At 49.3% G+C, this 13,382-nt stretch overlaps 1 protein-coding gene across 1 annotated transcript; it reads right to left on the bottom strand.

Annotated features, from left to right (window-relative positions):
• Window positions 1-6,872: 6,872 nt before the first annotated feature.
• On the bottom strand, window positions 6,873-10,214 carry Fos (Fos proto-oncogene, AP-1 transcription factor subunit). The gene is made up of 4 exons (XM_021201871.2): window positions 9,924-10,214; window positions 8,953-9,204; window positions 8,440-8,547; window positions 6,873-8,322 (listed from the first exon to the last, which is right to left on the bottom strand). Exons 1-4 carry the CDS (start codon window positions 10,062-10,064, stop codon window positions 7,681-7,683), a joined length of 1,143 nt encoding a protein of 380 aa, XP_021057530.1. The 5' UTR covers window positions 10,065-10,214; the 3' UTR covers window positions 6,873-7,680.
• Window positions 10,215-13,382: the final 3,168 nt, after the last annotated feature.

Raw genomic sequence — 13,382 nt, 5'->3', positions numbered from 1 at the left:
TTTTTTTAAGATGATAACAGCTCAGCCAGTAAAGCTCTTGCAGGTCAAGACTGGTGACTTGAGTTTGGTCCCTGGAAGGTATGTAGAAATGGAAAGAGAGGACTGACTCCCAAAAGTTGTCCTCTGACCTCCATACCACCATGATACAAGTGTGTGTGCACGCACGCGCGCACACACACACACACACACAATAAATAAATAAATAAATAAATAAATAAATAAATAAATGGGAAATACAGAGATCTGACCTTCATACCACCATGATACAGGTGCGTGCGCGAGCGCACACACACACACACACACACAATAAATAAATAAATAAATAAATAAATAGGAATACAGAGATCTGCCTGCCTCAGCCCCATGAATGCATGTATTTGCTTGCTTGTTTATTTATTGACATTGTGTGTGTGGAGCAGTCAGAGAGCATCCGTACAGTTACTGTTTTCTCTCTGTTCTGTGGGTCTTGGGGATCGACCTCAGGTTGTCAGGTTTGGCAGCAAACACTTTGCTTGCTGCGCTGTCTCTCCAGCTCTGGCTTAGAGATATTTTAATCCCACCACCCCTGATGGGCATAAACATCATCTCAGACGAGCAGACCATATAACTAGAGTCAAAGTCTAATGATCCGGTTATGTGGTTAAGCAGTTTGGGCTTTAGATTCACAAAGTGTGTATTTAAATCCCAGGTCTGCTACTTATCAGCTGTGGGCCCTTGGCCAAGACACGTACTGTTTCCTGGGTCATGCTTCATTCCTATGAAACGAAAGCACTAAGAGATGTCTCATTGAACTGTTGTGTTGAGAGGACCAAGTGAGGCAACCATTTGACAACATGATAATGATTGTGTGCCTATCAAGTGCCAGTTGTTAGAGGTACACTGATTGGCAGAGCAATCCCTGACCCAGAACTTCCTCTACAGTATAGAGCAGATCCTGGCCGGAACAGGTTCACGCGAAACCTTACCCCAGGGCCACGGGTTCTGTGCCAACCTTGTGCTCTGAATAAACCCTATCAACTCTTTCCATTTTCTACTAGGTTATTGGGACTAACCTCCATCTCCCCCTAGATGGATCCTCTAGGCATTGCAAGCTAGCATGTCCCACATCCCCTAAACCCATGCTTCTTTCTATGGACACCAAGTCCCTGGGGGAACCATAAGCCTCACTGTGTGTCAAGCTCGGTAAACCTAGCAATGAGCATAGATTCCTCCCTCTTCCTCAAAACCCACATCTACCCCATCACCAAGCCTGGACCGTCCTTCCTCCTAATTACCACACGTTCCTCTCCATTCCTGCCACCTATGTGCTTCTCTGACTGCCCGTCATCTCCCAAAGGCATAATAATTGCCAACTGTTCTACCATATTTTTCACACTTCTGGGAGCTGTAATAAGCCCTCTCTACATACTGATTTGCTTCTCTGAATGCCCACAACAGTCTCAATAGACAGGCACAATTACCATCTCCATTTTACCACTGAGGAAGCCGAGTACAGACTGCTTGATTTGCCTAAGGTCAAGGAGCTAAGTCTATATTCTGGAACACTGTGCAATATTGGATCCAGACTACATCATCATATTGTCTTGATAAATTTACCTGTTATGACAGTCATATGATCGGTTAACCCAGTAAATTTCTCCCCTAAATAAACATGGCAACTGGACCCTGGGCCACTTACAGTCAGGATACAGTTGCTTTTTGTCCCAGGCCTTTTAAACTAGGTCCTTTCCACACAGGCCTACTGCTAATATTTGTTCATTTCATAGTGTGGGGGAGCCAACCCAGGGCCTCACACAGGCTAGCAAGCCCAATACCACTCCATCCCTGTAGCCTCTGGGCCTGTTTCTAGAACAGAGAGTTTCTAACATAACCAACACTTAGACACCTGTGGGTCCCCAAACTCCTAATCACCTGCTTTGACCAAACCCAAGCACCAGTTAGGGATTGGAGGGAAAGCTGATAGACTAGGCAGCTTGCTTGGGACAATAGCCAGAACCCTTTCTACTCTTCGTCCTCTTGAGTAACAGGACAATACTTTTTGGACAAAGGAAATGCACTTCAGCTTAGTTCATGAGTGGGTCTGTGGAACCATCGAAATGGATTGTATTGCAACTAAACTGGTTTAGATTTCTGTTGCTCTTTCCTGCTTGCAAAGACGAGGGAAACCTACCCAACTGGCTCCTTCCAGACACCAAAGTCATTCGCCAGCATCTAGTACATCTTATCCACAGCAGGTGTGGACCTTCTCTTGGCTAACGATAGTGATATTGGTAACGGGATCTAGGTAACCCTTACTCTCCCATTCTAATGCAGACTAAATTATAGGTTGCACACTGGATGAACACAAAACAGACTTGTATTAGACTCTGAATGTTCTGTACCAAAGTGAAAACATTTTGTTTGTCTTGTTTAAAACAAAACAAAAACAAACAAAACAGGGTTTTACTGTGTAGCCCAGGCTGGCCTGGAATTCACTCTGTAGTCTATGTTATCCTCAAATTCATGGCAATGTTCTTGCTTTGGCCTCCCCAGTGCTGGAACTGTAAGTGTGAATAACCACCCTTAGAGCAACACAAATTTCTTTAAAACGAGTGTGGGTGCACACATGTCAGGGGCCAGAGGACAACTCAGTGGCATTGATTCTTTCCTTCCGCCTTTACAAGATCTCCAGGGATGGACTCGAGTCATCAGGCTCTTTTATCCACTGAGACATCTAGAGAGCTAGATGTATGTGTGTGCATGAGTGAGTGATGGAGCCCACCAAAGCCAGGGAGGTTGGATCTCCCTCCCCCGTAGCAGGAGTTGGAGGCCATTATAAGCCACTCATCATGGGTGCTAGGAACTGAATCCGGGTCCTCTGGAGAAATGGCAGGTGCTAACAGCTGAGCTATCTCCCCAGCCTGGAGTTTGTACTTAATAAAGGGCTGTGGCTTTCTACCCTTGAAGACATCTTTGAGGTCCAGCCCTCTTAAGACATTTTCATAATTGTCATCTGTGTTCGTTCATTCATCTATGTTCATTCAGTCAACAACCCTGAGAGACACAGTTGCAATCAAGATACAAAAGATCGTTGTTCTCATGGAACGAGACATTTATCATTTTAAGTGAAAGAAAACCGAGATTGGATGTGGTGGCTACCGAGAACTGCTATGAGATTCAATCAGGAAAAAGTCATTCCGGGAGTGTGCCCAGAAGACACCCTAGATAGGGTGGCCAGGGAAGGTGTCTAGGAGGAGACTTGCTTTGAGCTGGGCCCTGGATGTCTTTGCCAGTTTGGGCAAAGAGGCCCAGGTAGAGGCTTATCAGCACAATACAAACAAACAAACAAACAAACAAACACCCTCTTCAAGGAATGAGCACTAGATGTGTGCAGGTGCAAGGGAGTGGAGTCTCATGCCCTGTGTGTTTATGGGGACTTGAGAGCACCAGAAGAATTGAGGGCCAACATCTTAATGTTAACAGCAAAACCAGCACCATTTAAAGCACCAGCACTGTTGAGCATTCAGATGTCACTCTATCCCCTGCCCTACGAGGGACTGCTTCAGAGGAAACGTGTACACATTTTAAAGGTCGCTTTTGCTTTTGTTTCTCCTTTTACTTCAGACACATTGAAACTTGGGATCACTTGCTTGGGGTAACCATCTTAGAGTTTTTACTGTGCCTGAGACTAATTAAGAGCATGATTGGTTTACTTGGGAATCGCTGTTGATACAAAATAACGGTAATTAGAGCAAAAAGTGCCCCTCTTTAGCTTTGATAATGGCACGAGCTCTATGGGCGTGCAAAGGGGTTGGGAGCCCGTTATCCACTATTCTACAAAGAGTATTTTTTTTTTCTTCCGTTATCTGAAGTTAATTTCAGTCATCGCACGGTCAGTCATTCACTTTGCTGAAATGGCAGAAGGAACCCAGGGGAGGCAATGAAGGAATTCCAGGAATGAAGGACAGAAGTGGCCTGTGCGTCTGCAGCCAGACGTAAAAGATGTAACATTCCTATTGCCTAACATCGGAAGGGGGAGACTGGAACAGAAACTACAGAACACACACAGACCAGCTTCTGATTGTAGAAAAGTGTGGAATTTATTCATTCACCCATTGAGCAAAGTGTTCATTAATCCTGTACTATAGCTCTGAACTAGGTCTTAGAGTCCATTGGTGGGTCAGGCTTGACATGGTCGCTAAGGGAAATGGCCCCTGGTCTTTTTTTTTTTTTTTTTTTGGTTTTTCGAGACAGGGTTTCTCTGTATAGCCCTGGCTGTCCTGGAACTCACTTGGTAGACCAGGCTGGCCTCGAACTCAGAAATCCACCTGCCTCTGCCTCCCGAGTGCTGGGATTAAAGGCCTGCGCCACCAGGCCCGGCTCAGCCCCTGGTCTTTAGCCCTTTCTGCTGTATGTTCAGGACTTGTGTTAGTGGCACTGAGGACATAGTGGCACTGAGGACAGACAGGTAACTGTTCCCCTGAACAGTTTGAGGCTTTGTCTTCTGAGAAGGGATGGAAGTGTCCCCAAAAGAAAGGTGACATTCCTAGTATCAGTCTTCCTCCGGAGTTTTTGAATCCAGAGTCTCTGGTGAGGGGGGATTGGGAGGGAGTCCTTTGGCCAGGCGGGGAAGATAATCTAGACCAGGGAAGGAGCTGGCAGGGAGCTCAGAAGGTGTTAGTGCTACGGGGATCCCATGAACTTGGAGGAACCTTTCAGAGACTCTGTCTTCCTAGAGTTTCAGGGTTTGCCTGTGGATGGACCATGGCCTGGTCTGTGGTGACCTGGAGGAAGGCTTTGTGTCAGACCTGCCGAAGAAAAAGGGATGCTATACTTCCACAGCTAGTTTGCAGCTGCCAGGGCCATTTGGGAGGCCCCCGGGGGCTAGCTGCTTCCCTTGCAGCTCTTCCCAATCTGGGACATTCCTCTCAGGTCATTACCACCACACATTTAAAGGAGCAAACTCGGTCCTTATAAATGTTGCATTAATTCTAAAGGTTTTTGTTTTACATTTCATTTAATGTATATAAGATCTCACAGTGTAGCCCAGAACTCACGCCTCTCTCCTCGGCTCTGGGATCGTTGGTATACCAACAAGGCCTCTCATAACTCAGGACTGGCAAAAGCAGTGTGTGCCAGTGGAATGTGCTGTAAAGAATGTTCTAGAGAGACTCGGGTGAGTTGCTTTGAAGTGTCAATCGCTGTGGTAGGAGCAGGATAGGTTAACAGCTCACGTGTAATGGAACTGTCATTTGAAAGTGAAACACAGCTCGACAGAGTACGGGGGCCCACCATGACCACAGAGGGATTTTCATTGCTACTAATGACCTGAAAGCTCGCCTTCCACCCAGTGTGCATGGAAACAATTTCTGGTTTTTAGGCACCAGAGAGCAAGGGTAGGGAGGGATCAGTCTCCTCTCCTTTTGGTTTGCAGGAGAGAGCAGCAGTCCTTGCCTGAGGTGTCCCAGGCAAAGGTCATGTTCTTTGAGATGATAAACTTTCTGAGCCAAGCTTATCCAAAGTCTTCTGACCCTTCCCTACTGAGCTATTATGTAACTTCTTATTTACGGACTGGTTGATCAGCCATTATCTAGGCTGCTCAAGATATTTTAAACCTCAATTCCTTTTCCCCTACTGTACTGTGAATTACACCCAAGTGTTAAAGTAGCTTCGGAAGTTGGAATTTGTTTTTCATGGTGGCACAGGATGATAGCCTGCTCTCTTTGGAGAATAAAAATGGTTGACTAAATGAACATATGTTTGGGTAAAGGAACCGAAGGCAGGTATGAAGGTGCATACCTCTCACTTGGGAGATATAAACAGAAAGATCAGGAGTTCAGGGCCAGCCTCAGCTACATAGCAAATTTGAGGTCAAGTTAGACCTATCTCAAAAATAAACAAACAACTGAAAATTTGTTTGTGTGTGCGTGTGCGCGCGTGCACACATGTGTGCGTGCATGCGTGTGCGTGTGTGTGCGCGCACGTGTGCATGTGTGTGTGTTTTAACCAAGGGAAAACTTTTAAGGCTAACTGTGATAGGCAGATCAGGAGGGCTGGTGATATGACTGAGCAGTTAAAAGCAGCTGTTAGTCTTGCAGAGAGCCCAGATTTAGATTCCTGGTGCTTGCTTGGGTAGCCGTCATTGTCTCAGAACTCCAGTCCCACAGGATCCTTTGCCCTCTTCTGGCCTCTATAGACACTGCATATGCACCTGGTGCATAGACACACATGCCAGCAAAACACCCTTCCACAGAAAATAGAAACAAATACATCTTTAAAGAGGGACAGGGAGTGGCAAGATTGGCTTGGTGGGTTCAAGGTGCCTGATAACCTGAGTTCAATTCCCAAAGGTCGTGTGCTTGAGATGCGTCTGGAAGTTGTCCTGTGTGACCTCAAGTGCATGAATGACCTCCCCACATAAATAAATACATATTTTAATTATATTTTTTTAAAGAGGCAGTTCAGCCTAATGATGGGTAGGAGGGGGAAGTAGCGATCTGGTTTGTAGCATGGAATGTCGCTTATTTCAACTCTTCACAAAATAACAACAAAAAGTTTGTGTAGAGCTAGGCTCTGTTCAAAGGATTCCTTCCCCATGAAAATCACTAAGGTGAAGATAAGCAGGTAAGTTTAAGAGAAGCAGGAAAGCACATCTTTGCACAAGCTGTTACAGGCAGCCTTCAGCCCCAAGGCAGGCAGGTAGAAAATCTTAGCGATGCTATATGAACACACATTTCTGTAAAATACCCTGAACTAGCGTGTCCTCTGAGTGATAAGGGAACAGACCAAGGGCGTGTCCCCCTCCAGGACCCACCCATCTTGACAAACTGGTCTCCTCAGAGGCCTTCCCGAAACCATACAAGACTCTGAGAATAAAAAGAGCAAAAAGGTGGTCGCATTCAACTTAAATGCTTTTATTGACAATATCTTGGAACAATAAGCAAACAATGCTTAAATTTTTTTCATTCAAATTCACTTTCCACATGTCGAAAGACCTCAGGGTAGAAAAAAATAAAATAAAAATATAAATATCTGAGAATCCATCTTAATAAATAAATTGAAAACACAATAAAAACGTTTTCATGGAAAACTGTTAATGTCAGAACATTTAGACCACCTCAACAATGCATGATCAGTAACGTGACAATGAACATCGACGTTGCAGAACTACAGTACATGGATACAGCTATTGATTTCTATCTACTGGAAAATAAAGTCCTATCTTTTCTTAGTTTAATATTGGTCATTTCTAGTTGGAACACGCTATTGCCAGGAACACAGTAGGTATTGTTAAAATCAGCTGCACTAGATACAATCCAGCACCAGGTTAATTCCAATAATGAACCCAACAGATTAATTAATGCTATGAGAAGACTAAGGAGAAAGAGAAAAGAGAGACACAGTCCAGGCCTGACTCACATGCTCTACTAACTACCAGCTCTCAGGTGTCACTAGGAACAACACACTCCATGCGATGTTTTGTTTTGTTTTTGCTACATCTCTGGAAGAGGTAAGGACTGGAGTCCAGATGTGGATGCTTGCAAGTCCTTGAGGCCCACAGCCTGGTGTGTTTCACGAACAGATAAGGTCCTCCCTAGGTCGACGGGAACCCTCGAGGGAAGACGTGTTTCTCCTCTCTGTAATGCACCAGCTCAGGCAGTGGCGCTTCTGGATGCCGGCTGCCTCACCTTCTCTGACTGCTCACAGGGCCAGCAGCGTGGGTGAGCTCAGTGAGTCGGAGGAGGGCTCGTTGCTGCTGCTGCCCTTTCGGTGGGCAGCTGCACAGCTTGGGAAGGAGTCAGCCTCTGGATAGGTGAAGACAAAGGAAGACGTATACGTAGTGCAGCCGGGAGTACAGGTGACCACGGGAGTACACAGGGGTTCCAGCTCTGTGACCATGGGCCCCATCCCCAGGGAACTGCTGTGCAGAGGTTCCCAGTCTGCTGCATAGAAGGAACCGGACAGGTCCACATCTGGCACAGAGCGGGAGGTCTCCGAGCCACTGGGCCTAGCAGATGCCGGAAACAAGAAGTCATCAAAGGGTTCAGCCTTCAACTCCACGTTGCTGATGCTCTTGACTGGCTCCAAGGATGGCTTGGGTTCAGGGTCGTTGAGAAGGGGCAGGGTGAAGGCCTCCTCAGACTCTGGGGTGGCAGCCTCAGGCAGACCCCCAGTCAAATCCAGGGAGGCCACAGACATCTCCTCTGGGAAGCCTAGGTCATCGGGGATCTTGCAGGCAGGTCGGTGGGCTGCCAAAATAAACTCCAGTTTTTCCTTCTCTTTCAGCAGATTGGCAATCTCAGTCTGCAACGCAGACTTCTCATCTTCAAGTTGATCTGTCTCCTGCATTGGGAGAGATGTAAGAAAGCATAAGACACGGGCATGCTCAGGGACCCTGCGCCCATAGTCCCAGGCTCCAACTTTAGTAAAGTTTCAGGAGCAGCAGCTGGTTCAACCTACCGCTTGGAGCGTATCTGTCAGCTCCCTCCTCCGATTCCGGCACTTGGCTGCAGCCATCTTATTCCGTTCCCTTCGGATTCTCCGTTTCTCTTCCTCTTCAGGAGATAGCTACAGAAGAAAAGGACCAACATTCAGTAAGGTGGTCTAGTGTCGCCTCCATTCAGTCACCCCAGCGAGACTGGCTCCTACAGCACCCGCACCTCTCGGTGAAGCAGTTTTTCTAACCTGCAGTAGGCAGGCAGGGTGTGATTTGCATTTAAAGTGAGATCTTTAGCAGGGGAACAAAGAAGCTCCCGGGCTTGAGGATCTAGAAGGAAGCTGTCAGGGAAACTGCAGAGTTTGTCTTGGGGCCAACTGTCAAAATCTGACAAGGGAGGGAAAGGGCTTGCAGCCCGGGCTCCTGGTCAGGAAGTGCGGTCAGTAGCACCCCCTCTCTGTTGTGTGGTCTGTGCGTCAGTCTCCGCCCCCCCCACTCCCACCCCCTGCCCGCAAAGGTCCAGAATCGCTGCTCACCTGCTCTACTTTGCCCCTTCTGCCGATGCTCTGCGCTCTGCCCCCTGACACGGTCTTCACCATTCCCGCTCTGGCGTAAGCCCCAGCAGACTGGGTGGGGAGTCCGTAAGGATGGGGCGCTCTGGTCTGCGATGGGGCCACGGAGGAGACCAGAGTGGGCTGCACCAGCCACTGCAGGTCTGGGCTGGTGGAGATGGCTGTCACCGTGGGGATAAAGTTGGCACTAGAGACGGACAGATCTGCGCAAAAGTCCTGAAACAAAACAAAAAGAGGAAAACGGAGGTGAGCGAGGAGGTTCCAGACACAGGTGGAGCAAGTGGCCCTAGTGTCGCATGAAGCAGGGAGAGAGAAGCATTCCGGTCAGAGACTGCTTATGACTTCCTGTATGCATCTCATCCGAGATAAAAGCTCTCCCAATATCCTCCCCTGAATTCCGCAGCGCAGCCTTTCTCCTCCATCCTACTGCTGCGTTCCCGTTATCCCTTCGGCATCACTCGCTCGAAAGGGGGTTTGTTATAAATATCCCTGACGTCTGCGCTGACGCAGGCGCTGCTCCGGAGTCTCCAGAATGAACTCGCTTTTTATCAATGAAACTGCCTTACACACCCGCCCGCAGCACCCTCCTCCCTCCTCCCTGCTCCAGGCTGCCCCGGGAGGGGGGATTGCCGCCGTTTGCCGCCTCCCAAACTCTAGTTAGCGAGTCTTTGCTCGAGACTTGTTGGCCCTGGCTGATCTCAGAAACAAGTCGCCGAGAGAAGAATGCAGGCCACTCAGAATAAACCTGCCGCGCGGGAAGGGGTCACTAAGTCTTACTATGACAAGTGTGCGCGCGCTCAGACAAGTCCTAGGTTCCCAGGCTAAGGCTGCTCTGACCGCGCCAGTCCCCCTCCGGAGCGAACAAGGAGGAACCCCCCCTCCCTGCGAGTCACACCCCAGTTGCGGACCTGGCGGCTACACAAAGCCAAACTCACCTGTGTGTTGACAGGCGAGCCCATGCTGGAGAAGGAGTCGGCTGGGGAATGGTAGTAGGAAAGGCTGTCCCCGGCCGGGGAGGCGCTACTGCAGCGGGAGGATGACGCCTCGTAGTCGGCGTTGAAACCCGAGAACATCATGGTCGAAGTTTGGGGAAAGCCGGGCGAGGGGTCCAGGGGTAGACACTGGTGGGAGCTGCAGAGCAGAGCTGGGTGGGAGCGCGGTCACTGCTCGTTCGCGGAACCGCCGGCTCTATCCAGTCTTCTCAGTTGCTCGCTGCAGTCGCGGTTGAAGTAGTAGGCGCCTCTGCTGGCGCCTTTATAGAAGCGCTGTGGAAGCGCTGTGAATGGACTTCTTACGTCACTGGGCGGAGGGGGGAGAAGCGCACCCCAAGGCCCTCTGCGGGCGCTCTGTCGTCAGCTCTGTCCCCCAGGCTTTCAACCCCCATCTCGGCATATCTCTTTCACCTATGAGTGTTCACATTTGGGATCTTTGGGGGTCTCCTGGATCTTCCGCGTGTAGGATTTCGGAGATGGTCCCCCCCAGGACAACTGGGACCGGCCGTGGAAACCTGCTGACGCAGATGTCCTAATATGGACATCCTGTGTAAAGGAGGGAGGGATTGACGGGAACAGCTCGCCGGCTGCAGCCAACTCTGAGGGTGCAGCGCAGGGGGGAGCGGGGGCCGAGGCCGGGGGAGGGGAGGCGGGAAAGGCAGAGAAGGCGAGCGAACATTCGCACCTGATTCAATGTGGACCCGGTTCCCAGGGTCAAGGGATGAGACCCGGGTCATTGTCCAGCCATCTGGAACCTTTTTTTTTTTTTTTTTTTGAGTCTCTGGTATTAGGAGAAGCAAGTACGCAGCCCTAAAGGCTCGAAGCCTCTGTTCCTAAAGGAAAGCTTGCCCACATCAGCCCCCATCCCAAATCAGTGTAAAGAAAAAAAAAAAAAATGGGATCAGCTTCTCAGCCCCTCGCTCCAGCCCCTGGCCTGGAGAAACATTAGGACTGAGGTTGGAAGCAGCAAGTGAAGGATTGTAAATAAGTGTACAATAACCTGCTTTAACTACAATACTGAGTTCATTCATAAATTCGTGTTTTAAAGGACGACAGCACCCACTCCCCGACCCTTAACCACTTAGCGCTATCAGGGTGACTGTCTCCGTTGACACTGACATTGTGCAAAACCACCCTGCAAGTATGCCTGAAGGGGTCGTTCTCTTAGTTTTGAGCTGAGGCCAGAGGGCGAGTCGGGGCAGAGGGGGAAGCTCAGAATTACAAAGTGAGGTGAGCTCGGGGGAGAAGGCAAGTCGGTGCTGGGGAGGTGGGGGTCTGAATACGTGCAGCCTGGAAACTGCGCTTACAAGGAACCCGCAGCGGGTGATTTTCCAGATCGGACTTGGGAAGGGGGGGAGGGCAGAGGGGACGGGAAGAAAGGTTCCCGGCTGTGCGGAGATTTCGGCGTCTGGGACCTGAGCACAGCTTTGAGTCTTGGAAGATGGGACTTTGAAGAGGCCAGGTGCTTCAGTATGGAACAAACACACCCCTACATGCCCTCAGCCTCCTGTCCTTCCGCAGAGGACAAGCCGGGTTAGACTGACTGGGCTCGGCCCCAGAGAGCCGGTCACCTCTGGGATAGGAAACCGCAGATCCTCACAGAACTCATGTGTCCCCCCCTCGTCTCCATTCTGTGGGTCCCAAGGGTCAAGCCAAACGGTGGGCATTCCAAGACGGACTAGAGAGGATTAGGGCAGCGGATGGATCTTTAGGGACGCAAGGGGTGCAGAACCACAAACCTGCCTCGGGCCGCCGCACCCGGGAGCTAGGCGATCTTTCTATAGATAGTAACAGCGAAGCGGCTGTTTACAGCAACACAGCGCCGCCAGGGCCGTCTCCAGGCGACGCCGCGCGGCCGGGCGCACGGTCCGCCCATCCAGGCCACCCGCCCTCCTTGCTCCCTAAGAGCCGCTGCCTCCCTGGCCAGGCTGCGTCCGCTCCCGCCGACTGACATCACCCTCGGGTTCGGGGGGCTGATCCCGGTTGGCTCTTGCCTCTGCGTTAGCCTCCATTCTTAGAGATCCAAACCCAGCCGGAGCGGGGAGGGCAGGGAGGCGGGGATTCGTGGAAATAGGCCACTTGCTATTTTTGCATTCCCTGTCACAGGCAGAGGTGAAAACAGAATTTCATCATTGTATGTCATTAGTTTATGTTGGTGGGAATTTAGGCCCTTTTTTTTTTTCTCACTCGGAAGAGTGGGGGGGAGGGAAGGAGAACAACACGATATAGAAACACAGGCTTCGTGTAGCTGCTCAATCCTGAAGTGTTTTCGTGGCCTTGAGCTCATCTGTCTTGTGCTCCCACTGTTCTTTACTATGAAAGGGAGAGACAGAAAGATTATGCAGACGTCTTCCCTCTTGTCTGTTTCGACAAAGTAGGTCAACCTTTGAGTTCCTGGGTCTGTCTGGCCTTGCCTTCCACTCATAACTGCGTCTCAGGGACTCTTAGAGAAAAAAACTACAGAGATTTGATTTATTTCCTTTTCAGGTTTGAAGCAGCTCTGGCCAACACCTCAAAGATGTGTCAAGATTTTATATCCAGGATTTATCTCATACAACACTTACTTTGGCAATAAAAATAAGAGAGGTCTTTGGGTGATCCTTCCTCCTCCAAATAGCTCCCACCCCCCACTTCTTGGCAACATTATGGCCAGAGAGTTGAACATCTAATACATCTGTCCTCTGAAAAGGACAAGGCAGAGACTGGAGAGATGGCTCAGTGGTTAAGAACACTGGCTGCTTTTCCAGAGGACCCAGATTCAAGTCCCATGGGAACATAGTCCAGTTCCAGGGAATTCAACGTCTTCGTCTGGTATCCCTGGGCATCAGGCACACATACACTGCACAGACATGCAAGCAGACAAAACACCTATACATATCAAACAACACAATTTTAAAAGGACAGACCATTGTGTTAATATCTTCTCTTTATTTATCTCTTAAATATTCTCTTAATAATATCTTTGCTTTTTTAACAAAGAGCTGTTGAAGGACTGGGACTGGGGTAGAGGCTGGCACTACCTGCAGAATGGGGTGAACCTATCCTTACCTTCGCACAGAGCCAAACCTCTGGGGAAGATAGATAAGTCAAGAGAGTATTACGGGGCTGCAGTAAGCGGCTTGACAGTTCTAAGGATGGAGTAGCAAGGAGGCACAGTGAGGGTTCAAGACAGAACTCAGAAGTGACTGCAATACAGAGCGGGGCCTAGATCATCTGTCCTCTGGGTAAGACCAGGACCAAAAAGGTTCAGAGCATCATATAGGGTCCAAGCCCACTGCTCAGACCCTCCTGTGTCCTCCTCCACCAGCGATCATCCTATAAGACACTCTTACTTCTCAATCTGTTGATGGCACCCATTCATTAGTATAAACATCACATCTTAAGAAACAGGGCAGACTTGGG

Source organism: Mus pahari, chromosome 7, assembly GCF_900095145.1.
Source record: "Mus pahari chromosome 7, PAHARI_EIJ_v1.1, whole genome shotgun sequence".
Taxonomy (NCBI): Eukaryota; Metazoa; Chordata; class Mammalia; order Rodentia; family Muridae; genus Mus; species Mus pahari.
The sequence above is the reverse complement of the archived record's forward strand: the minus strand, read 5'-3'. Positions and strand labels throughout refer to the sequence as shown.